Source organism: Cottoperca gobio, chromosome 5 (assembly GCF_900634415.1).
Source record: "Cottoperca gobio chromosome 5, fCotGob3.1, whole genome shotgun sequence".
NCBI classification, from domain to species: domain Eukaryota; kingdom Metazoa; phylum Chordata; class Actinopteri; order Perciformes; family Bovichtidae; genus Cottoperca; species Cottoperca gobio.
Window position 1 is genome coordinate 7,852,799 of NC_041359.1, and position 26,598 is coordinate 7,879,396.

The following is a 26,598-nucleotide window of genomic DNA, read 5'->3' on the forward strand; positions in this document are numbered from 1 at the left end:
TCAATTTGAGCTAATGAGCTAGTTTCATAAAAGCAAATACATTTAAATATGTGATTTAAAGGAAGCTTCACAACATGAAATCACATCCAGCACAGAGACGGCAGAGATGGAAGTAACTGCTTCCACAACTAGCTACTTAGTTAGCGTTTAGCTTTTGACTAGTTTACCTGGTGTTATGATTACATTGTGTTACGGTTACTTATTTATGTGGTACAAAAATATTTTTAGCCATCATATTGGATTATTCAATTTCAGGAAACTGGGAAAATGTGAATAATTTTTTTGTTTGTTATTGATTTTCTTTTCTTTTTTAAATACACACTTCTATGGTATGATATTTTTCTTATGGTAAAAATAATGTCTGATTGTGGTCTTAACTCAGTTGTAACCAAATACAGTAGGTTACTTCTTTGTAGGGCAAAATAGTAAGCTATTGCATTTCTGAGTGGCCATTCATTCTCATAGGATTTGCATGAACAATCATGTGATCATGTGATCTGTAAGTGGGAGTAAGTCCCTTGATAAATGTGTAATATTCTTCACTTTTAGTCCTTGCTGTCTCTTTAGAGTATTTTTCAAACAGGCACAGATCCTAAGTAAGAAGCGAGGCCTTTGAAGATCCAATGTTATAACTGCACCTGAAATTTCAGCCCCTCAATTTCATGAAGCCATTGAAAGTCTTTGAATTTGATGTTAGAATGATGGTGTTATCAAGTAACATACTGCTAGGCTATTACCTCCTTCATGAAGGGGCACCACTGAGTACGGCTCAACACACATCGTGTTGTTGATGCATTTGCTTCCCTATTCGACTGTTATATCATTGACAGGGCATTGTCTTGTGTGGCATTGGTGTTTGGTTGATTGGCCTTTCAGTGTTTTCAGTTCCAGGCCTGTCCTCTGGCCCAGGATGTGATTACCGGTCGCAGAAGAGCTGCGGTTTATCTGTTGGCCTAAGACGAGCAGAATACTGTTTAAACCGGAATTCATGTGCAGCACTGTATCCTGATGTGGCAAACCGTGTGTGTGTGTGTGTGTGTGTGTTTGAGGTGGATGAGGGGGTTTGTGCAGGGTGTTGGACCGGTTGGGTTACCATGTGGTTGAGCTGTCATGGAGTTGATTATTATCTTCCTTTCCTGAAGTATAGTAAAGATGCAGAGTGTGTTCTTTCTTTATCTGCCAGAGAAAATAATGAATATGCAAAAACAATGTGGAGTCAAACTAGGTATCAGTTGAAGGCGGCCTTGTGACGTGGTGGTGATTGATTACATTGAGGGCTCACCTGCAATACTCTCTCTCTTAATCTTTCTTGCTCTGAAATACACACACACACACACTCACAAAGAGAGAGGCAGAAGTCACCAGTCAGGGAACAATATCCTGCTCAGAAGACCCTTCACAGCACATTCTCATAAATCACTGAGACAGAGCCACCACCCTCACTGTCAGCGTGTTATTATGTGCACACACACACACACACACACACACACACACACACACACACACACACACACACACACACACACACACACACACACACACACACACACACACACACACACACTGAGGTCCACGTTCCTCACAACATACATTCATTCAATTCAGTCAATCCTGTTAAAAAGGATGTCATCGAAAAGAAGAAATATGAATCTAAACTCAAAACTTGCCCTCAAACACGCCTCACCTGCGTTGATTTCCTCTGGCTCTGCTTAAAACACACACATCCTCACTACAGCAGCTCCTGTGTCCTGCCCTGCCCTGCCCTGGCCCTCTGCACCGGCCATTCCTCAGTGACAGGGTGCCGGGATGAGGGGATGAGAGGCTGTGAAGGGCGAGGTGAGGGATGGATGAAAGCCCCGCGGCGAAGGTCCCGAGGCCCTGCGTCCTGTGCAGGTGGCAGGTGTGATCTGGCCGGGTGCAGAAGCGTGAGGGCAAGGAAGAGGAGGACAATGAAGGCGTCTGTGGCCCTCGTCACAGCTGCGGTGGGTGGGGAGGAGTGGGGCTGACAGATAAGACAGTCAGACAGACGGAAAGATGGAGGAAGGGAAGGACAGCGCAGGGTGCGCAAAGATGGAGATGGGACTTCAAACGGAGGATTGGGCCCTGGGTGCAGAGAGACGCATTTTTGTCTGGCATGGAGGAGGTGGGGACAGCAGGAAAAATGGATGGCACAAAAAAAGGCGAGCATCAAAGTCCACAGTCGCACTCCTCTCGTGCAGATGTTTACATCTCGTGCACTTTTTGCTCAAAGCCCCTGTGCTCTGCCTATATCTGTGTGCATATTGATGTCGGCCTCCCTCTCTGTATGGATTTGTATCGATGAGACAGTAATCCTCTTCCCTTGCCGCCCTTGTGTGCAACTGTCCACAGCTCCCACTAAGACCCACTGATCTCTGCCACATGGCGCTCCATCAAAGCACTGATGGTCATGCCTCTCAGGGCAAGTTTTGCCAAAAGAACACACCCGCGTGGCTCATACATGTCCTGGTGCAGAGGATGAGCAGATGATGAAGGTCTAACGCTACTTTACACTTTGTATCATCTTGGATCACATGAAGGCGGCTGAAACAAAGCTGCTCTCTGTCAAAAAGCACTCTCGTCTGAGCATGTGCACAGACACATGCACGCGTTTCCTACTTTCTCTATCGGACCTGATTAGAGTGACAGGGGCACTTCCCATTGGCTGTGAGAGTGGCCCTCTCCTTCCCAGGGCAGCCAATTTCCCCTACTCCAGAGCTGATAGGAAACTTTGATTGTCCACTGAGCTCAGGAGAGACAAAGAGATTTTTTCCTCTTGCAATCCATGTATCGCTCCATCATATCTCTACCTACAATCTCCTCACTTGCTCTCTCCTCTGCCATCTCTCCTCCTTTTCTTTCTTGCCTTATATTTCCATGATCACCACTGTTGCGGGCTGCTGTATGTAAGTCCATTAAATTGGCACTGACTGCTTTGATGGGCAGGAAGCTTCACTTCATGTGGTGACATCTGTATCCTGTGACACAATCCTACCCTGCGTACATGATCTACTGCCTTGGCTTACCACTGTCCTCTAATAGCATTCCCATAGTTTAATACCGTGAGAACATGGCGGATGCTGCTTAAAGCATTTGCATACTGGTATGTGCTCATGTTGGGTGTGAGGGGTGGGGGGCAGACAGAATAAGCGAGGCGTCTAAACATGTGGAGAGAGCCAACAGGAAACATCTCCCTCTCTCCCTCTCTGGCCCTCCCTTAGAACACACTTCCTGTCAGAGCTCCTCTAACTTCCTGTCCTGCCACGGGAATCCCAGCTGAAACATTCCAGCTGTGCAATAGTCTTCCTCCCTCTCTGGGCTGCTTGATTATTACAATTTCTTACTGGCTCAATCCATCAGAGTCATGTAAATATAAGTAGCACAAACACACACACACGCACACACGCGCACACACACACACACACGCAGTGAGAGGCTCTTGTACTGCACCCCCTCCTCGCCAGGGGTCGCTACATAACAGCACATTCTTCTCCTTCGTGACTTGACTGCGTCTGTCTCTTGCAGTGTGAAACTCTCCGCCTCAGTGCTGGGGATACTGGGCTCTTCTATCTCATCAGAAGGCTCTCATTTATATTACTAGTTGTTTTGTTTTTTTTGACGCATGGAAATGCGCAGTGCCATTAGTCTAATGGCATTACACGAAATGGCATATTCATGTTTATAAATGTGTCTTCACGCGGGGTCCATATCGGGTGGAAAAAAAGCAGGTTTGGTGACTTTGTGTATGACCTTTTCGGAAAGAGAGCTAATCCCGAGCTATAATAGACTCCGGGACCGATATGGAAAACTGCTGCACCGTTATCTCGGTTGTCTAGGAGACCATCAGAGCACCGGGGCCGGTGGAGATGCCACGGTATTAAAAGGGGAGTGCGCGCGCGTGTGTGTATTGGAAAATGTTTTCCTTTTTTTTGTCATAAGTGTCACTCATAAATACTGCATTATGGAAGTACGACCATTTATTTTTCCTGCCACGTTTGGCCCACAGCATTATTTTTTTCAGTATGTTGAAATTCTGAATTGAATTTGAAGACATAGGAACACATATAGGAAAAGGTCAGTCATGAAAAAAAATGATTGAGGAAGGCCACGCTCGACTCGTTATTCGTTAAATTTAACTGCACTCGTCTGACATCAGTTATACAATGTAGTAGGTCTCCTGTGTGCTAAATTAAAGCAAACATAGACCGTTAACCAAATGCCTCGGCAGTTTATTTAAATGATAACACACAGGCCTGATGTGAGGCCCGTGTGCTCTGGAGACAAGTAGGCCTTCTGAGCAGACACAACCAAATCAGAGAAAACCTAACGGTGCATGTTAAGCGGCTTACCCTTTTGTGAAACTGAAGATAATGCTATCATGTTCCAATGTGTTTATTAGGAGGGAATCATTTTCACACGTACAATATGTAGTTGGAAATGTAACTTATCGCGTTATCTGCGTTTCAATCTGTTATCTAGAGAGCCTAAACATATCAAAATCTAACTTTAAAAAAGTATATCATAATCAAGTATGCGTTTTTTACGTTTGAAAATGTGTGACAACATTGTCCTTTTTATTTATGTATTTTGAGGTACATCATAGGCTACATTTGTGAATTTCCAAAAACATTTAAAAAAACTATAGCAACATCCTCGAGCAGTAATGGGACTAATCAGACAGATAGGCATCATATTACAGTGATGTATGTTTAATATAGCTTGTATTGATATGTAAAGTGTGTGTGCCGATGGCCTCGCCAATAAACTCCCTCTAAAGCCAAATAGAGCCTTTATATTGGATGTAGCGCTGCAGCGCGTAAAACGTGTAAATATTTCTCATTCCCTGCGCCTATCTGTCTCTATCAACCTGCGGGACCCCCTCCCCCCAACAAATGATGCATTAGATGCATTGAATGTATTTGTTGTGCAAGTTTGAAAAGGCGGCGATAATCTGGGAGTGAGAGATAAGGAACACCAATTTATTCAGCAGCACTTTGGACCCCGCTTCCAGCCTCGGTCGGTGCTGACACCCCCAGCAGTTTGCTGATAACGATTAGGCCATTTATTATCTTCACAGAGAACAAAGATTGCGTGGTGCCGATGAAATATTACCCCTGGTAATAATCAGAAGGAGAAGGGCCCTGGCATCTAATGCAGTGTGCATATAATATCGTCCCATGACGAAAACCGTGCACACACGCGCACGCACACACACACACACACACACACACACACACACACACACACACACACACACACACAGTCTTGTGCAGAACATGCAGAAAATTGATTAACAAAACAAGTGCAAGTAGACACAAATATAACATTAGGATATAATGTTGTAAATTTGATGTATTTATTGATGTAGATAATCGGTCTATTTTCTAAATATAGGCTAATAATAATAATAACAACAATAATAATAACAACAATAATAATAACAATGATCATAATAATAATAATAATTATAAGAATAATAATAATAATAATAATAATAATAGACTAAATTGGGTGGTTTTCATTTCAAGTGGTATTTTTTCCTGACAGCGCCTAAAATAAAATTGTTGATATTTGTATAAACTTTTATTTATCTATTTGACAATCTGCTTTTAACCTGATTAATAGCTCTGCTGAATTGTTGTCGGATCTGAAAGACGGAACACAAAGGCCCTATTGTGACACTTCTCAACTAATTAGATTCTAATTAGCTATAACTTTTAAAAGGCATGATGTTGACCCAAATGTATTGTGTTTGTATCGCCTATATGATATTATAGTCTACATGGTGCAACACAAAAAATAATCTAATAGACAAAATAATCAAAAGTGAAACTAATAAAGCTAATACATTTTTACAGTCCAGACAATAACAATATACAGCGTAGACACACTTTAAAAATAGATTGTATGTCAAAAAGCCTCGTATAGGTTTTATGAGTCAAAACATTTAAGGAAACCATAAAGCACAGGTTATTCATACTGAAAAGTATGAATCCATATCCACACTATCCATATTCTGAGCACTCGCATCTTTGCTCTGGTGATTTTAAACATTGAAACAAATGTTATTAATTCAGTCAGACTTCACATATCTTTTTTCTTTTCTTTTCTTTCCCCTCTTTTTGTGTGCGTATGCACTCTGGGGAGCACGAGCCCCGAGTTGCAGAGGTCCTCGCGCCCCTTGCACCTGCCTGGCTCCGGCGCCGCGCACGAGCCCAGGTCGCGTGCAGGAGATTTTAGGAGCTTTGCATGTTTTACAAAGTTTTTTGTATACTGTGTGGGATATAAAGAACAAAAAAAGCAGGGAGGGGCCGTATATTTCTTCTTCAACACATTTAACACGGGGGGAGGGGGGGGGGGGGGGGGGTGTCTCGATAAGTCAATTAGGACAGAGTAAGTCTTTCCCAAATTTACCAGTTTACCTAATTCAAATTATACTTTGTTCTGTTGGCTAAAAGCTGCCAACGTTTATTTTTCGGTGAGTGTGCATGAAATGATCTCGCACATGGGACAAGAGGGGAGCAGGGACATCCATTTGCCCTTGAAAAACAAAAGGGAGTCCTCAACCAAATGCAATTATATAGTTTATTTAATATTTTACTGCCCAGAGAAGTGAAATATTGTCATAATATTCCCACTTTCATCGTATTAGCCTATAATTCTGCATTCATTGATATAACCAGCACCAAAGATCTACTTGAAGGGTTCTGCGGGTGAGTGCAGGGCCCTTTGATATGAAACGATAGCATGCTGGGACTCTCTGCAAGGACCAAGTTAAACTCTATTGATCGCCTCTTGGGAGCAGGTATTGCTGCCAGTTTCTGTCTATTTAACCGGCACCCGGAAGACAGGCTTCTGGCTGACGTGCCATTACGTTGCTGTGTAGCTGCAGCCTCTCATACGGCCACTGAAGTTCTTCTGCTCATATTCAGAGAGGTTTGGATACAGCGAGAGAGGAGGGAGACACCGAGCGCATGCAGACATACACAGCTCTCTAACGGGGGATGAGATAGCGAGCAGCGGCTACAGGCCACCGGTTGTTCCTTGTTGTCTCTCGACAGTCGACAGCATCTTTAAAAAGCCTGGACACCTTTCCCCTTCCGTCGTTTATATTTGCCCCGTGATTTTGGAGAGAAGCGCCCGAAGTTGTGCAGTGAATCGGATGGACCCACTTTCTCTGGTTTGACTCAGAGAGCGCAGCCACTCTGCTCACACACAAGACTGGAGCCGGTAAGGGAATTCTACATCTTTTAAGTCAATTTCTAAATCTTCTTTTCGGATGTTTTCCCCCCATTTAAATATCAAAATAAATAATAGGATTACGCAAACTATAGCTAATGGCTATTAAATTGGTAAAAAAATAAAAAATAATCTTCATTATTGATACAAAAAAACAATAGCTTATTTTCCTGCAACATTGCTTGAGTTATAACTTTCATAACAGTTAAGGAATGATATGTGCTGCTTTTACGCTTTAATGCAGCTTATACCTTCATATTCAGCCTTAGTTTGTCACGGCTATTCGGATTTTAACTGTAGGCTATACACATTTGAAAAGAAAGCGGCACAATATTGGATTAAACGTGTAAAGCATATCAGTCATATCCATTGTAAAGACACGGAATTATAGCTACTTTTGTTATATTCACTGGCACAGTCTGCTTTTATTTGTATTTTTTTGGAAAAGTAGGCTAAAACATATTTTTCTAAATGACAAAACAATAACAAATTAGTCAAAGATATAATAAATAATAAATACACCTCCCAATAATAATATTGCACCTCGCAGACCTACCCCTACAATAGGCAATTTTCTAAAATTGCCAAGAATTCACGATATCACGTAAATACTATCAATAATCAATATTAATACCCCACTTTGTTGCCAAGGGCAAGGTGTTCTCTCACTGAAGAAAAAAAACTCGACCACGAAATGTCTTAGTGTATCATCAGCATGATGTCAGCGACGACAAAAGTATTCAATTGTCACGCTTTAAAATGTACAATGACTTGAGCGATCATCTTTCATCAGCAGAAAGAGCAATCACACCAGTACAATGGTGGAGCAGAGACAGGGGCTCCACAGGCATGCAGGAGCTGGAGGGAATACAACCTCTCTTACCTGTGTCTGCATGTGTTTGTGCATGATTCAAAAAACATGAAGTGATCGTGTGAAGCTCAGTGTAAGTGAGAACAGAGTGTGTAACCTACACATAGATTTGTAGGTTAAGAGAGAGAGTTAGAAATACATCTGTGGATTCTAACACTGCTGTTGTGGAGGAGCTGCATCTCTGACACTTTGTATGTCTTACAGCATTGAGCTACAGAGATATGTTTCATATATTGTTCTGTATTTATAGCCAATGAGGGTTTTTGGAAACCTAAGAATCATGTTCTACTCCATAATCCTTTTTGTTAAGTGTGCAGTTCATGCATTATGCCCTGCCCTATTCTGAAATGTTATTATTCTGAGCTCAAACTGCTTAAATGGGAGTGAGTGCTGCTCTCATAGCAGCATCCAGGCCCCTCTCCCGGCAGTTATATGGCCCTGTGTCTGGGTGCTCGTGTCTATAAAGCCCCCTGGTGCCCTGGCTCGATCTAATTAGCCGTGAGTAAAGGGGACAATAATGCTTCAGCTGGTTTGTGTCATTCTCTTCTCTCTGGCTCTGCTTATCTTCACAAGGCCCACTGTGGCTCTTCACACTCTCTCCCCCCCCCCCCCCACAAACACACACACATTCGCACAGTCACACACCTCCATTCTGGATAATGATGGATGACCATGCTCAGTGGGAACAAACAGGTAGATAAAGCCAATCCCATTTAATAACAGCATGGATCGGAATGATAATCTTGTTGTTCATTAGCCGCTGTGGCTGCACAGCGATACAGTTGTTGCACACAGTTCTCAGCCAGAGCAGGAGGTGTTGTGGGAGGGATAGTGTTCTCCGGTCTAGGATAGCATCCCTGGGTGAAACAATACTGCTGTGTCCTTGAGAAAGACAGAGGGAAAGCAACAACACCCCCCACTCTCTCCCACTAACCCTCAGTCACCCTCTCCCATCTTTTGTTCCAGCACAGATACAAATGGGATTAATGAAGGTATAAATTACAGAGGGCTAAATCCTGCTGAGTAATCCATTTGGCAAACATGCAAACAACAATGGGCATGCTGCAGCAAGCCTGACCGCCTCTCCAAGGCCCAGCCAGAACACCACACAGAGGCACAAGGCTGACCACTGCAGGCTGTAGTGACATGTTACAGTGCTCAGTAAAAAAAAAGTCCTTTCACTACTAGCCTCAAGAACAAGAGCGTCACTAGCCATTTATTCATTCATGCTGGAACAGAGGGAGTCGTTGTTGCTCCAGGTTCAAGCATTTATTCAGCAGCATAAAATAGCTTATTTTTTATTAGACATACAAATAGTGTGCAGATAGATTGTTCCATTATGCATTTTGAGACAATAGCTTTAAAATGCCAATGAATAACAAGGTTTCTCACTTCACTTGACGACTTTTCACTGGAATGTCAGTTATTCAGGTAGTGGGCCCTCTGCTGCACTAATTTGTTGATTTTAGGAGTTGACAAGCTCAAAGGGCTGAGATCATCAACTCACTGCCTCTGGCAACATGCCACTGATTTAATGACTGATGACTGACACACACACACACACACACACACACACACACACACACACACACACACACACACACACACACACACACACAGAGAAGGTAACATAAGATCAGAGCATGGTTGTCACCCTAATAACCTTCATCATAAATACCATGTCATCAGCGCTATGAGGGGTATTTTCACATGGAGAATTTGTACAGGTATCACAAGCATCACGTGACACTCCCCTAACTCCCTCTCGCCCCCCCCCCCCCCCCCGTGACTATGTGACGTCAGGTCCAGGCGTCAGCGTGGCGGCCAGTCTACGGTCCGAGCACCCTCCAATTATTCCCTGTCAATCACACACACACACACACACACACACACACACACACACACACACACACACACACACACACACGTAGGTCTTTATCTTAATGGGTACAGGCATGGATTTGTGCGCACGGACTAATCATTTTACGCACGCACTGCAGCTAATTCTGCAATTAGAATAGAATATAATCAAATATATTAAGACTTTTTGCTCCTACATTTATTTGGCCTAAACGCTATTCAACATAATAGTATTTTTACCAAACTGGCAAAATCCTGCGTGTATGACCTACTTTAAGGCATCTAATAATAACAGGCCAAATGTGACAATAAAAATAAATAAATAAGCCTCTCTTTAGGGTTATGATTTCTGTTTTGACTTGTATTGTGGGTTTTGAATGAGAGCGTTAAGAGACACTTTGATGATCACCAACCGGTTTCCATAGGTGAGGCCTTGCGCCCATAGATGGTGCCACCAAGTGAGAAAGAGTCGCCATTCGTATGCAAACTGTGTTTGATTGCTCTGTCCGCGAGACAAAACCACTGTTTTCACACGAGGAATGCCCTGCTACTAATTAAAGATAATTAGGCGCTCACAACAATGGAGCCAATTTCGGGGTCATAAATCGACTCCTCCTCTGTTGATTTTAGAGGTGCTGAAGACGCAGTTAATTTACATAACATCAGTATGTACAACACTTACCGTTAATGTTGGTAATGCTGAGCTCAATCAACTACATTTTGCAAGTGGGTGCGACATTCTAACATGACTCTAAAGTCTTAAAAATGTCTCGGATAATTCATCTTGTTAAAATATTTTTTTGAAGATGGGTTCATGCAGGTGAAGGCGATTTACAATAGATTACACTTATAAACCATTATAATAAGCCATATATTGTGCAGACCGAATTTCCCTTCACGTTAGATGTCTGTCTTTAGGCTTATAACTGCCGTTAAAAAAGCAGATTATCAGGGGCAGATTGCTCATTCAGTGTGAGCTTCATGAGAGAGAAAGACCCCCGAGAAATTACACTGCTGATTGATAAGTCTTTTAGTTTTTTCGGTGCAGGGAAATGGAAATTGAAAGAAGGAGAACAAGCGATTCGGCGAGCCAATTGTGGCAGCGCTCGCTGTGATTGGCTCTGACCGAGGCCCCGCCCTACGTGGCTTGATATGGGAATCTACTGGCGCCAGCCGCATCAGTCTGCGCCACATCTCATTAATGATCCTGAGCACTGCATGGATCAGGAGGTTTACACACCCGAGCTGTATTTGCCGTCAGCTGATAGGAATTGCAACAGGTATACAGAGGGAAACATTTGTATTTTTGTATCTTTATGCGGGGACGAAATGCATTGCTTCGACATTGATTCAGCAGTGCACGACTTTGTTTTCAACCTTTAAAATATGCAAAGTGTATTTCACGTGTCTATGATTAGATAAAAATGTATATAAAGGACACTTGTTTTTTTGAATGGAAGGAGAGGTGGAGCGGCCAGGGTGTTAAAGTAACATTTTGTTTTTGTCTCTTTGCAGGTATAACTAAGGAGAAAGGAGACCGGGTTATATGAGGATTCTATTTCTGAAGTAGCCTAAATAAACACAGTCGAGACTTTCACAGCTCAGGAACTATATTTTGAGGAGGATTTAACTTTCACGTGGAGGTAAATATAGACTAAAAGTAGCCCGACACACAGAGGCGCCTTCGGAGGAAAAGGACAGCTCAGCCATGGAGGTCGCAGCGGCCGACCAGTCTCGGTGGATGGCGCACCATCACGCAGTGCTGAACGGCCAGCACCCGGACTCTCACCACCACAGCCTGAGCCACAACTACATGGAGCCCATGGCGCCTTTACTGCCCCAGGACGAAGTTGACATGTTTCTGAACCACTTGGACTCTCAAGGGAACCCCTACTACACCAACTCCCGGGCAAGAGTCACATACAGCCAAGCACACGGTGAGATGCGCACACGTTTAAAATGACTTGTTTTGAGGAGTGTGATGAGAATAATCAAGTCTAAAATTTCTTTAATTTTATTAAGGCATTATTTAAGTGTTTGCTAATCCTAATTCTTCAAATACTAAATGTAGCTTAATATATATATATATATATATATATATATATATATATATATATATATATATATATATATATATATATATATATATATATGTATACATATATGTGTGTGTGTATGCGGAATATGTCGGCTATATTAATTCAGTACAGAACAATATGATTAACAATTCATGCAATGTGCAGTAACTTGCTTGAAAAGTCCCTCTTGACTTTTGGGACAATTCACCAACATAAAAGGAATTTCTAGCAAATGACAGCGAGAGGAAAGGGAAGTATGTCATTTAACCCCTCTCTGTTGGGGCAGGGGTTTCTGGAGGGAGAGAGAGAGGCACATCCTGGATATAAAATAAAAACCGCAAATTTACTAATAACAATCTTTAGTCCGAGAGCTGCTGCCGATGAAAATATACTGTCCTAACGAGAAGCGACTTTTTCTGTGTTTTCTACAGTAAATACGTCTTTATCACCTCGGGCTTAAATAGACAAGGTGTGTGAGGCTACTGTCAAACATAGTTTTGGATAATTAACTGGCTGTGAGGGGAACAATTCATTCCAAATTAACAAACAATATTTTATCTGGAACTAAATGTCGGACTCGTGTAATCCTGAGTATTTAGCAGGTAAGAAAAATATATTTCTGTTTTGAAAACTGGTGGAAGGACGGGTGTATCAAATAAACATTTATTAAATAAATTATTTTACATTTCAGCTCGCCTCACTGGGAACCAGGTTTGCCGACCACACCTCATCCACAGCCCCGGTATTCCCTGGCTGGATCCCGGGAAAGCAGCCCTGTCCGCGGCCCACCACCATAACGCATGGGCGGTCAGCCACTTCAGCAAACCCGGCCTGCACCCCACCAGTTCCGGCTACCCCTGCAGCAGCACCGGCAACGCATCGGTCTCTTCGCCGGTCTCGTCGCTAAACTCGGTGTCCCACTCCAGCGCGCACCTCTACAGTTTCCCCCCTACCCCTCCGAAAGACGTATCACCGGACCCCGGCCCTACCTCTCCGACCTCAAGCTCGACCAGAATGGACGAGAAGGAGTCGATCAAGTACCAGGTGCAGCTGGCGGACAGCATGAAAATGGAGAGCTGTAGTCCGCTCCGCGGCGGCCTAGTCTCGATGAACGGCCAGGGCCAGGCCACGCATCACCCCATCCCGACATACCCTGCCTACCCTCTGCATGCACCCCACGAGTACGGCGGCAGCCTCTTCCACCCCGGCAGCCTGCTCGGCGGGTCCTCCTCCAGCTTTACGCCTAAATGCAAGAGCAAGGCCAGGTCGAGCTCAGGTGAGTCTCACGTGTGTTTCTTCAGTAGATAAATGTTTGTCACCATGTAATAATATTATCATATAGCCTGTTGTTTTGTACATTTCGTTTAGTTAAGTGAATGTGCACCATATGGGAATATACGCGTGTTAGTTTAAAAAAAATGTTATCTGTCTAATTGTTTATGCAGTTTTGTAAGCACAACGTGTTGCTCCAGTGGGTCACTTCCACAGACAGTGATGATTTCCATATTGGGCTATTCTCTCCTATCAAACCTGTCCTGACAAGTCTAAGCTTTTGTCCCATGGCGCTCCTCGCCACTTTAGTGAAACTCATCAGACTAATCGGGGTCAACTATTTACTAAATGTTCAGCTCTGGCCATTATGCGCATTATGTTTCGGTGGGTTATTTAAAATAAAGGTATGATTACAGCTAATTGAACTAATCAACTATTCATATATAGCCTTTGTTCATTTTCTTTAGTGGTTTGACGAAAATTAAACGCATTATTGTTTGACCAGAGGTTAAACTCTTTTTTATTTGTTTAATAAAAAAAAAGCTTTCACGAGAATTTTACATCGATTTAACCAGTTAGTTACTATATATCTATGTTCAGGTAGTCAAATGGCTTCTTCTTCGTGCCATAGACTTGTTTTCTTTTAAATGTGCCCTTTTATTGCACTTTAAAATGAAGGAGTCACGACGCCCTGGCTCCTGCCATATCCTGTATACCTCCAAGTGAACAAATCACGACCTCCACCCCGCCCACAGCTCTCCCAGTACTAACAAAGCACAGGCGACAGAGTCCTGCTGTTTGTGTTTTTAAGCATGGCCTTGGCCCTGTTCACTGACATCAAGTGGAGGCAACAAAATCCACAGTATCTGTTTATAAAAGTGCATTAAAAGCATAGTTACTTCTATGCATCACTTAAAAAAAAGGAGACCAATGCATTAGCTAATCCTGATTAAAATTACACATAATTGGTTTAATTTAAATATAATGTTTTAAATAAAGCTGATTAAATTGTTTATAACAAAACACTAGCTATTATCCGACTGTCTGGATAAGCACCTGATTCAATAGACTGCATGTGTTGGGAGTAATATTTAGGAGAATATTTAGACCTAATGTCTGACATTAATGTGCAGACATTTGAAAAACAACTCAGTCTGGTAATGGCTCTGTAATTTCCCTACATTGTTCTAGCCGTTGCACTTTGAATTAATGGGAAAAAAAGAGAAACATTGCAGACTGTAGCTGCAAATGTAGCTGTGTAATTATAAATGTTGTCATCTATTGGGCCCATACCTTTTAATACACCTGGGGAATCACTGGCTGGTAATCGCAGTGAATGTGCGCTGTTGTAGCAGAGAAATGTTACACTGTGACATTTGAAATAAGCTGGCCAGACTGCCTGAATCAGTAACAAACATATCAGCTACGGCATTAAAAAGGCTCTTATCTATCAAAGTTGATGTCCTGTGCCAGTAATGGTGATTGATTGCTGTACAAAATGCCACAATGACATTTCAGCTGTCAACACATATACCGTAGTTGTGTGGCTTTCTGTTGAAATAACCTCAAACCAGAACTCCTCCGCCTCCTCTCTAACCTACGTTTTTACACTAAACTTCCCATTTTTGGTTCTCATTTTAACACTAAACATGGCATCAGCCATAAATGCATCAGTCATTGTTGATGAATATTTGAAGTGCTAATGAAACCGCTTTAATGTGGTTGTTGGACCTGCGAAACACTTAAGAGGAAGAGAAGGGTACAAAAAAACGCGGAGATGCATTTCAAAAGGAACATAGCTTTTGTTCAGGTTAGATTCTATTGTAGAGCGAGGGTGGGACTGTGGGTGTTGCTGGCATTATAACAGGAATAATGAGATGATGCTCTAGGGAGAGAGGGATACCTGAATTAAATGAATCGGTCGGTTTAGCAACAGGCTGTTTGAAGTCAGTCAAACCTGAATGGGAGAGGAGTGCATGTGGGAATAACTTAAAAAGTAGTTTTTTATACATAAAAGGGTTTGCACGGGAAGTCTATTCAAATTCAGTGACCGTTCAAGATAGAAACCTTTTCAAAATAATGTTGGATTGGATGTCATTTCTATATTATTAATTAAGGGTGTGCAAGCTTTTCATCAGTCTGCAACACTGTCCGCCACATTTAATACCATCACCACACACTTATGTTTCCTCTCATGGGTGCCCACCGAGCCGATGAATAATGTAGTCCTAATTTGATGGTGTGTCTCATTCTTCTTGTTGGACACCTCTGGACATGTTCTGGCTGTCTCTGGCCTCCCCACTCTGGATCAGTTTACATAGAGGTGTCTGTGTCAATGGCAGCCATGCACACTTGGTACGCCTGCATTCTGATATGGACATTGTCACTATCATGAGACAGATTTTGACTTCATATTACAGGTCCATCTGGGGCTGTCCATCACCGTATAGCCGCCCGTTTGGGCTGGGCAGCTGCTATGTGTTGCTACTCACAGAGGGTGAATTTTTTAATTATATAAAATTTCTTCTTTTCTCCTTCTCCTGAATTATATGCAGAGGGCCGTGAATGTGTGAACTGTGGTGCCACCTCCACCCCTCTGTGGCGAAGAGATGGAACGGGCCACTATCTTTGCAACGCCTGCGGACTGTACCACAAGATGAACGGCCAGAACCGACCACTTATCAAGCCTAAACGCAGACTGGTGAGTCCTTGCTCCTTTGCTTTACTCTGAGAGAAAGAGCCAAAATATGAGCACAAAGCAGATGCCTGCAGCACAATTCCAGGAAAGTTATATTTTCCCTATGATCTTCCTGGAATTGTTTGTTCCTCTCACCCCCTGATGATCCGCCTTCATGGCCTGTTACAATACTGCTACTATTGCCATTGTTCCTGGTATCATTATTGCTGGTACTTCTGATACTGTTACTGATACCATTGACCATGCTGCTTTAGTTAACACCATGCCTGAGTATATGAAAAGCAGCATGGATGCATAACATTCTCGTAGTGGATGTACCACTGCACAGCCACTTCTGACTTTAACCCTCCTGAAGCTGCACACATTTCTCTGCATCATAATTAATTGATTTTATGGCTTTCAAAACCATTTATAAATCCATGTATCCATCCGTGTAATTATCTTTTATAACCTGTTTTTCTAAGTAGGCTACTTTCGAGGAAGAACACTTTAATTAGGCTACTTGAAATCTTTTTACAGTTCTTATTATTATTTTATAAGGACTGATATTTTACAATAACTCCTGAATCCTTTATTGTTCAGAAAAAATACGTTTTTTTATTTTTTACTAAATTGGTTGACCTGTCAACAAACAAACTAATCCACGTGTTGTATAGAAATTTAGAAATAGCCATAAATAATGAGTTTGTGTAAATTGAAATTGTGAAATTGTGAAATTGTGAAATTGTGAAATTGTGAAATTGTGAAATTGTGAAATTGAATTGGTTAGTAGAAATACTGCCAATTTGAACTCAATTAGTATTGGTGATTGAAATGAATAAACAAACAGCAACATTCACAAATAATGACAATAATAATACTAACAACAACAACAATAATAATAATAATGATAATAACAATGGCTAAATTACTACGAATCAATTACTGGTTTCAACACTCAAAAAATAATTAATAAAATGTGCTGGTATAACCTTAAACTTATAATAAAAAAAGGATAGGATAATTATGATTGTGGAGGCTGCGTCTAATGGTCTTCATGAACATTAGCTTATAAGCTAATAATATATTTTTTGAGTGCTGTCCACGTCGTTCCTGCTCCTGAAAAGTCCATTACATTTTCCACTGGCTCGGCCCATATGGCTGTAGCTTTTGCATTTTCAGCTCAAGTGTTTTTCAGAGTTGTGTTCAAAGGGGCATCCAGTTGTTTCCTATCCGGATATCTGCCCGGCCCAGATAAGGAAGTCAGGCTCCCGGCTGTTTCCGCCTTCAACCAGCGCGCTGCATTCTCTATGGCCACCCTGACATATACTGTAAAGAGATTATCACAACACTGGAGGAGCCGCTTATGTGTGAAGAGACAGACCGTGAGGGGCGGGGATTGGAAAATAAATGGATTTATGTTGCTCTCTTGTTTGTCATTCTCGGTGGGCAGTCCTAACGCGCAGCGGCTTTTTATTTGAAGTTACAGATTTTATTTTGCGTAAAAAGAAAGAAAAGAGACCAGGGTTGTTTCTGAACTCCAGGTCAATAGCAGCGAGTCCACCTGAAAATAATTAACAGAAAAACTGGATGCTGCCTGCAAAGCAAAGAGCCGGCGGGTTCTTGCATGTAAAGCTAATGTTTCTTATTAAGTGTGAAGAATTGATCCGCTATGGACGCAGGAGCACGTTGCCAGGCAGGACACCGGGTCTTACACGACTTGTAGCCCAGTTTCCCAGGATCATGATAAATAGAGGGTTTACACAAGGCCTTCATTATAACATGTTAATACCAGCAGATTTATTTCCAACACATTAAATATGATAATCAGTGGCAGGCGTGTAAAGAATCAGGCATTCTATAAAAAACACGTCTCCACGTCTTATCGCTCAAACATCACTAAAACATTAGATCATGGTGCAGCGGTTTGCATACATGCAATCGATTTAATAGAGGAATTAAGTATTTTTTCCGATTCTTTTGATGCTTTTCTGCACATGGTTCTGCGGTCTCACGGAAACCTCACGAAAACCCACGTTCTGCCGTTTAATTTAGGACAAACTTAGTCTCTTATTGATTTTGCACTGAGGCGCAACACTCAAAATGTATGCGTCAAGTTCTGTGGCTTTAATAACATAAATGTTAAATGATTAGCCTCCTATAGGTGTCTAAAGAAGCGTGATATTTAGTCTACTATATGTTTTTGTGCTGCTCAGTGTCCGCGCTGACCTCTCCACACATGAGAATGGGTCATTATTCATGATGTATTTTCTTCTGCTTCCTTCAGTCCGCTGCGAGACGTGCCGGCACCTGCTGTGCAAACTGCCAGACCACCATCACGACCCTGTGGAGGCGCAACGGGAACGGAGACCCGGTGTGTAACGCCTGCGGCCTTTACTATAAACTGCACAATGTAAGTAGCCTGAAAAAAAACCCCCCGCTTCATTCAAGTGCAGTGTTTGGGAAGGGGGGGGGAGTGCTGGTCGTTAACTGGTCAAGTGGGCGGACAGCTCGTATCGATTTAGGAGTAGAGCAACTGTGAGTGTCGAGGCAAAGCCTGCTCACCCTGTCGAGCAGAACCCACCGGTCGTCTTTTTTTTATTTTTTATTAATCCATCGTTGTTTCAATGGGGGGCGTTACTCCCCGGAGAGGCTGCAGGGTGGGACTGTCATTCAGTGTAACGGCGTCGGTTACACTGATGAGGATTTGTCTGAGGCTGCTCCTTTCAGCTCCAGCCAGGCCCTCATCCCCATGTATTCATATGGACCAGGACTGTTCTGTTTGCTTTGAAATTAGACAAAAGCTCAGAAACGCCCTGACTCCCCTTATAATGCAGCTATATATGCAAAACAGCTGCTCATTATTAATAGCAGTCATTTCACACTGGTGTAACTGGTGGGCTACCATGACACAAATGCATGTAACTCCTAATTGACACTGCACTATGTGACACATTCCTGGTGACATTTTAAAATTATGAGCTGGAGCTAACAGCAAAATGAACCTCAACTGCTATAATGTACCATTGACGCTGTCAGTAAGGCTTTTGTCTGGCGTGCCTTGAACTAATGTGCTGTTCTCCACAGGTCAACAGACCCATGACCATGAAGAAAGAAGGCATACAGACACGCAACCGCAAGATGTCCAGCAAGTCCAAGAGGAGCAAGCGGGCAGGGGACGGCTTCGACGAGCTAACCAAGTGCATGCAGGACAAGGCCTCTCACTTCGGTGGTGCACCCGGCCTCCCCAGCCACATGACCCATATGGGTCACCTGACCCCCTTCAGCCACTCGGGACACATGCTGCCCACTCCCACGCCCATTCACCCGTCATTCGGTCACCCCCACCACACCAATCGCTCGCCGGTCTGGGCTGAGCCCCTGAGTCACTGAGACCCCTCCAGACCCAGAAACTCCTCCGCCTGTAGGAGCCACCACATCGCCATTAACACTAAATGGCCTCCACATCGCGTCGATAGCTGAGCAGACTTGTTGTACAGTGTGGAGGGCAGAGACCTTTAGCTGGACTTAATGACTGAAGGTCGCGTCATGTCTGACCTCACTGATGGGACGCTGCAGAGCAGGACTTTAGTGGACTCTGTGAAGAGCTTAATACGACGAGGGGTTTCTTAGTCCCTTGGTGACCGAGGCTTACAGGAATGGAGTGAATGGAGACGCTTGTCATTCTTTTTGCTTATTTTTACTAAGTCACTTTGGTACCCACCTCTCCATGACCCTGTAACAGGAGACTCACGAGAGGTCTTAAAAAGAACTGCTGTTTTCACCTCACGGCCATCTCATTATATACTGAGATACGTGCACCATGTCCATCCCCGGGCTGTCGTCCACGTGGACAGACAAACTCTTCTTTGCTGGAGGTCTGAAGACTGGCTGACAGCTACAGCACCCGTACACCTCTGTTTCAGACTACATTACCCACAAACCTGTGCTCTCCTCACATGCTGGATTGTACGCCACCACCACGTTCACCACCTGTTTTTAATAATGGACTTTTATGGAAAATTACACATTAAATAGAGTGTTTATAAATGCTTAATTGCTATTATTGTTGTTATATTTGATGTTATAATTATTGCTACGATAATTTATTTTCCCTCTTTAAGCTTTCGTCAAAGACACATGGAAACTGTTATGATTTTAATTTCATGGTTATTACGTAAAGAAAAACACTGACCTATCTTAGATGAAAAGTCACTGAGCTGTACGTTTTTATCATTTTTTCCATCTCACAACGGTAAAGGAAATAAAGGAAAATAAAGTTTAATACTAAAGTAGGATCTGTCACTGCCTCGTAACTTGTCTGTCTCTATCGTTCTTACATACACACAAACATACAGCACGAGACTCCTTTTAATGAAGAGCGCTGGATTATTAAAATCATAAGGGATATCAGATGCATCAAGGGAAGCTCTGTGATCCCTTGAGCGTGGTAATGCTTTGGTCAGGCTCCTCCTCTATCTGTGATGGCGTGTTGTTAAGAGAAGGCCTCTTTGTGGCGCTGAGGCCCCGGGCTGGACCATTGTACCCAGACAGCAGACTCCAGCGAAGGGCTCCGGAGTCACACACAGTCATACATATGCACATACCCACATGCTCATGCACACACACTTGGGAAAAAAACAAACACAAACCCCGATTCACCAAATTATAACCAATATAACCCATGGCATGGAAGGTCTTTCTCTTTTTTTTTTATGTCTAACAGCCAAATATTTATGAATTTGTATGTGACACACTGAGTCATGAGTGCAGTTCAGTGGGAGAGTTCTCGCTCCCTGTGTCTGCTGCAGGAGCCCTTTCTCTTGGCTGTGGTGATTGGAGTGAGAGGAAGGACAGCGGGTCTTTAGTGGGAGAGAGAGGAGGAAGGAAAGGCAATCAGGCGACCTGAGCAAACACGTGGGGGTCTGCTTAGACCCTTCGCACACAGATGTGCACACATCTGAGGCTGCCAGGAAGCAGGCTTTCGACGCTGTTGCTCCCTCATCTCGTCCTCTCTTTTTCTTTCTCTTTCCCTTTGTTTATGTTTTTTTCCACCCTCTCTCTTTCTGATCTCCTTTTTATTGTGTTTGTCTTTTATTCTCTATTCTCTCTCTCTCTCTCTCTCTCTCTCTCTCTCTCTCTCTCTACATTGGCCACTCTGTCTCGCCCTCACATTTGGATGATTACAGTCAAATAAAGGGGCTGAAGAAACTTTGAACAGAGCCAGACGCTAATGAGTCTGCTCGATTAGGGCCAATTTGAGGTCATCATCACCGAGTTCAGCATACCCTCACACACCCACAGCACAAACCGTCCAACTAAGCGGTCCAAGCTAAAAGTGGACGGCTACCCCTCCCTGAACTCTCCACCCTGCTCACATCTGCTGGACTGCTGTGGAGGTTGATCTGCTTGGGTTTCCCAGAGGTTTATCAGTTCAAATTAGAAATAATATTTATCCAGGGACTTATAGAGGTACTTTTTAAGTTATCCAGTGTCGCTGGAGCACTGTGTTGTCAGCTTATGCTACATAATAGCAGCCACAACACTAACTAAACTGTCTGTTTTCAGAGAGGGGGTGGGAGGCACTTGCTGAACACCAGTGAAACTGTAACCCTCGACTGCCAATAAGCAGTCTAGCCATCTGTATGTGTAGCGCAGTGCTGCGGGTGCTGAGCCGTGTGTGTGTACAGGCCGTGGCTCCAGCGGGTTGCGTGCTGCTGCAGGCAGCGAGCCCGCTCGGCCGGGCTTGGCCGGACTCCCGGAGCCTGAGAGGGGGAGACAGAGAGAGCCAGAGCTCTTCAATGAGGCCCTCCAGAGGGAAGGAGCAGGCCTCCCAAAAATAATACAGCAGTCTGCCAGGCCAGCGACTCCCAGAACTGCCCTCCCCTGAACACACATCCAAACACTCACATACGAAGATGCATGTGTACATACATACGAGGACGGCGTGTGACAAAGCTTCTCATGTCTGACGCAGAGGCAGTGTTTGAGGGAAGCAGGGTGACATTTCATCTCTCAGGCCCGAACAGACATTAGGCACTGGAACTTGGCTAAGTGTTTTGGTTTTCAGCATGTGCCACCGCTGGTTTCATTTTCTACCCAAATTAATTCATACAGACTCTGTAATGTGAGGGTTTTGTATACTTTTTTACTTAGATTAATGACTACATTGAACAAGACATCCCTTCCTAACTCACATCATGAATTATGTGACACGAAAAAGAGCCATAAAATAGGAAGTTACTTATCTTCACTATCAAAGCGGCGTTCCAAAGAAGAGATGAGGAGGAGCGATCTCAGATGCGTTGGCGGGGTGAACATGGTGGCCACCTAGATCAGAGCACGGAGAGGTTTACGACTTCAACCTGGAACTGGATGTTTCAACTCATCTAGACTCCCTACCTCCTTTTCTTTCTCCCCTCTGCTCTTCCGTTTGTCCTCACCAACCTTCCCCACCACCACCACCACTCATTCCCTCTGAGCTCCATGTAACTCTCCATTTTCCCCCTCTCCTACACCCTACTACTCCCACTCTTTTCTTGTCTCCCACTCCCCCAGTGTATTTGTTTTTCCATAAAATTGAATTAGCGGAATCAAAAGGTATCCCAACCATCCCCTCACAAAGTTGAGTTAGGGAGAGAGAGACATAGAAGATGAAAGGAAGTGGAGCGCAGTTCAGATGCAGGTCTCTTAGTGTGTGTGTTGCAATGGGGGTTGACCTTTGCCTCGGTCTAACTAAAAAAGCATCCCTCCTTCCTCAGACCCCTAGAAGGATATTAAGACTGCAAGACGGGACAGTATTTAGATAATACAAACATGGGACATTTATTTCTGCCTTCATAAAGTTCAGTCACTAAGTAAGATGCCTGTTTGTTGACCTTGAGCAAAAACGTATGCTTTCTTATGCCATGGCATTAACTACATTCTTAACCGTTTGAATTATTATGGCTACTGAGTCATAGCAAATGTGCTATGATCAGACCCACACGTGAACTTCTTCTTTTCATGGTTCAAGTGAAAATTCATCGAAATACCCCTCTGACAGAGCCTGACGGGAAAAAGGTCGGTGCATTCAGTAAAACACCTGGTGAACACTATTCATGGAAACCACCTCAGATGCACCATTTGACACTTGAACGAGTCTTACCCCTGCTAAAATTAATCAACCATACCACGTAGCCGTGATGTGATCAGTGAAGCTTTGACAGTAATAACTGTCAGTCAGAGAGAAGCAGAGCTGACAGCAGATATCACTGCAGATCGCTGATGACCTCTGTTGACAGGCAACAGCCGCATCCTGACCTGCCAAATCTCACCCATGATCTCTCCAAATGTCAGAAATTATTAGTTTTCTTTCTTCTTGCATCCTTTTTTCCCCCAGCATGACACCTAGGGACCTTCACGCCTTTTTCTTCTCCACTTCAGGCCCGACATTGAAAGGCTGCAATACTAGCTACAGCTGCATACCAAGCTTGACTGAGAACACAGCTTTTCAAAGCAGTGAAAATGAAGGAACAGGAAGTGAGAAGTTCAAACAGGAAATATTTATGTTGTACGATTAGGACCAATTAAGACCATAGAGGTCCGACAGAGACAGTAAAAAGAAATGGATTACGAGGCTTGTACAGTATTTAAGTAATTCTCAGCAAGGTTTCATCCTGCAGGGTAACATCCTGTTTGCAGTAAGAGCACCCACTACTCAAATCACTCTGGCTTTGTAAAAGGAATAGTTCATATTGAAGTGGGGTTGTATGAGTTACTTATCCCTGTCCCTTACCCCCAGTTTGGACAAACAGACTGCATCTTTCAGCCACCTAAAAAAAGACCTAATAAAATCAGGGTGAGCAGACTTTGCCTCGACACCTAATAAAATCTGTTTAAGTGTACGCTATATTTAGAATATTGTCACTACTTAGTGAATCCGACTAATCCTTTAAAACACCAAGTCGCACAATAACAAACTAACTAACAGATCCAGGCTGCGGTAGACCAGCAGCTCCCATTTACTGTAAGGTAAAATTGCTGTTTTTCTCAAAGAAGTCTGGTGACTTTGAAGAGAGACAAGATAGCGGTTTCAGTTCCCCATTAGAGAGGGCTGTCTAACAGCAAGGTAAAGCGCAGAAAATCTTCTAAATATAGCGTACACTTATACTGATATTGATTTTTTTAGGTGGCTAAAATATGTTTTGCCTTTGCTCTCGTCCACAGCAGTACATTGCTCAGCTTCTGTGACTTTACTCCTGTCTGTTTCTCCAAACTGGGGGTGCTGACCGCCATCTACTGTAGATACACTGAATCTGGATAAGTACCTCATACAACCTCACGTTAAACAATCCAAACTATCCCTATTTTCCCTTTATGAAACTCACAGACTATGCTAGGACACAAGATTTAACCATATGACAAAGTTAACCATTAGTGTTCAATATATGTTTTTAGGCCTACTTGAGATAAAAGGTTTACATTTTTTGTGCTTATGTATTTTGAGTCTGAAGCATGCAAAATATTTTGTATTTAAAGTGTTATTACCATGTAAAATTTGTAAATGTCAAATATAATGGCAACTTCATTGGAAAATATGAATTTGCCCTCAGAAAGACCGCTTTCTGAAATGTTCACCAGCATGTGAATATGAAAGAAGAAGTGAAAGAGGGAAAGAAACAGGGAAAGTGTTTCATATCATTCATCGTTGGCTGGAGTTAGACCTTATTGCCACAGTTTGTGGTTTTACAAAGGTGTCTGAGTAGATCGTGCTAATGATGAAAGATGTTTATGAGTGCATAGGGATACAGGTCTTTGTAGCTACTATGTTGTACTCCCACGGGATTAGCTTCTCTAACTTGGTATCCACTTGCCTCACTCTGCTGACGGATGACGCTGGCATGCTAAAGTTCTTCTATTTGCACACAATCCCAGCTGAAATAAGGTGGTTACAAAATTCTGACACCACTCCCCTCCCCGCTCCCCCAATCACATGAACTTACCTACAATTCAAACTAAGACCATTATGAATAGAATCATCTTTTGGCATTCTGGTCACCTCACACATTCTTTCCTACGTTAGTCAAGTGTGTAATCTGCAACAAAAAAAAGTAGCTGTCAGATTAGAAGTCGGGTGTGGACACGCAGAGCAGCCCTCCCTCGACTCACCCTGAAAATGAGGTCAGTCTCCTCTCACCTGGGACAGGACGCATTCAGGACGTTCACCTGGGACAGGTAGTGTTCGGCATTCATTCATGCCGTGTTCTGCTGTGCTGAGGCTCTCCTGCTCACCTGCTCCGACAGACAAATTCATCCGCACTGTCTGAGGACAAATGAGCCCATTCATCTGGAGGCTCCCATTGACAAACCGGGGGGCAAGTACAGTACTAATGCCTGGGAGGGCTCAGGGGAGAGGGCGTCTGGACCTGCCATCCTCTTCCTCGCCCATATCCCTCGCCATTCCCAGCCCCCGCCCCACTCCACTCGCTTTCACTGGCAGGTAACTGGAGAAAGGCATGAGTGGGGGAGTCCAGGGCACTTTGGCCTGTGGCCAGGGCCGAGAGGATGGGACCCAGGTGCCTACCCCTGGATGAATCCTCTGGACACTCCCACAGGGACTGATGACCAGACAGAGAACGGGAGGACTGTGTCGGACAGGACAAACCCACAGAGACCTGCCGTGCCATGCTCAGAATCCCAAGCTGTTCAGCTCGCTATTGTAGACGAACGATAGTTGCTTGTGTGGTGGATTAAGTGACAGCGATGCTCTGTGGCTGCCCTGAATACACTTTCAAGCCTCCTTCATTCTCATGGACCGAGTTGTCCTCACAACAAAGCATAGCTCCTCTTAATGTATTGAGGTATTCAGGTGCCTCTAGATTGCTTGCTACACTTTGGTTTATGATAGGCTTGAGAGGTTAATACAGATAGGCAGACACAAACACCCACGCACACACACACACACGCACACACACACACACCCACGCACACACACACAAACACCCACGCACACAAACACACACACACACCCACGCACACACACACAAACACACACACACACACACACACACACACATAAAGGCCCGTCTTTAGAAGAGGCAACAATCAATGAAACACAGTGTGCTTCATTTTATAAAGCATAATATGATTAAATCACTAAGGAGCCACAGGGACATTTTGGAGAGCGATGAGAAAGATGAAAGTATTATTTCTAAGGGGCAAAATTGTGGATGTGCAGAGCTCTATTAGATCCAAACAGCAGATAGAGATGAAGAAAGAAAGTTTTTAATATCTATTAGTGTATTAATGTTTAATTGTTTTATCAGAGTAAGCCGAAGTTTTGCATTTTCTCTTATTTTTGATAATCAAGGTCAGGACGACCACATCTGTTGCATGAATTGCCTCAATCACTTTAACATTCATGCATTGGACTGACAACCTGCTCTTCAACTGACTCTCCTTATGTAACTTTTGTTTTATTTTAAACCAGTTTCAGGACAGGAGACATGTGTAGACATGTCACCGTTACACAGTTGATGCATGAATTCAGTGGAGACAGAATTTATCAGTGGCATCACACATGCATACACTCACTCACACAC

The 26,598-nt window shown here is 43.4% G+C and overlaps 1 protein-coding gene across 2 annotated transcripts; it reads left to right on the top strand.

Annotated features, from left to right (window-relative positions):
* Positions 1 to 11,175: 11,175 nt before the first annotated feature.
* gata2a (GATA binding protein 2a) lies at positions 11,176 to 20,310 on the top strand. 2 transcript variants are annotated; one of them, XM_029432484.1, is made up of 6 exons: positions 11,176 to 11,268; positions 11,504 to 11,925; positions 12,758 to 13,342; positions 15,882 to 16,039; positions 18,303 to 18,428; positions 19,103 to 20,310. In XM_029432484.1, exons 2-6 carry the CDS (start codon positions 11,697 to 11,699, stop codon positions 19,406 to 19,408), a joined length of 1,404 nt encoding a protein of 467 aa, XP_029288344.1. In that variant the 5' UTR covers positions 11,176 to 11,268; positions 11,504 to 11,696; the 3' UTR covers positions 19,409 to 20,310. The 2 variants fall into 2 exon arrangements, with proteins under 2 accessions (XP_029288344.1, XP_029288345.1); XM_029432485.1 differs by having other exon boundaries at positions 15,894 to 16,039.
* The last annotated feature ends 6,288 nt before the right edge of the window (positions 20,311 to 26,598 follow it).

Bases quoted from the DNA above. Each gene is read 5' to 3' on its own strand.
- gata2a (XM_029432484.1), top strand. From the start codon at position 11,697: ATGGAGGTCGCAGCGGCCGACCAGTCTCGGTGGATGGCGCACCATCAC. The intron at 11,926-12,757 runs GTGAGATGCGCA...TTTACATTTCAG, and splicing joins CACATACAGCCAAGCACACG to CTCGCCTCACTGGGAACCAG. The intron at 16,040-18,302 runs GTGAGTCCTTGC...TGCTTCCTTCAG, and splicing joins TCAAGCCTAAACGCAGACTG to TCCGCTGCGAGACGTGCCGG.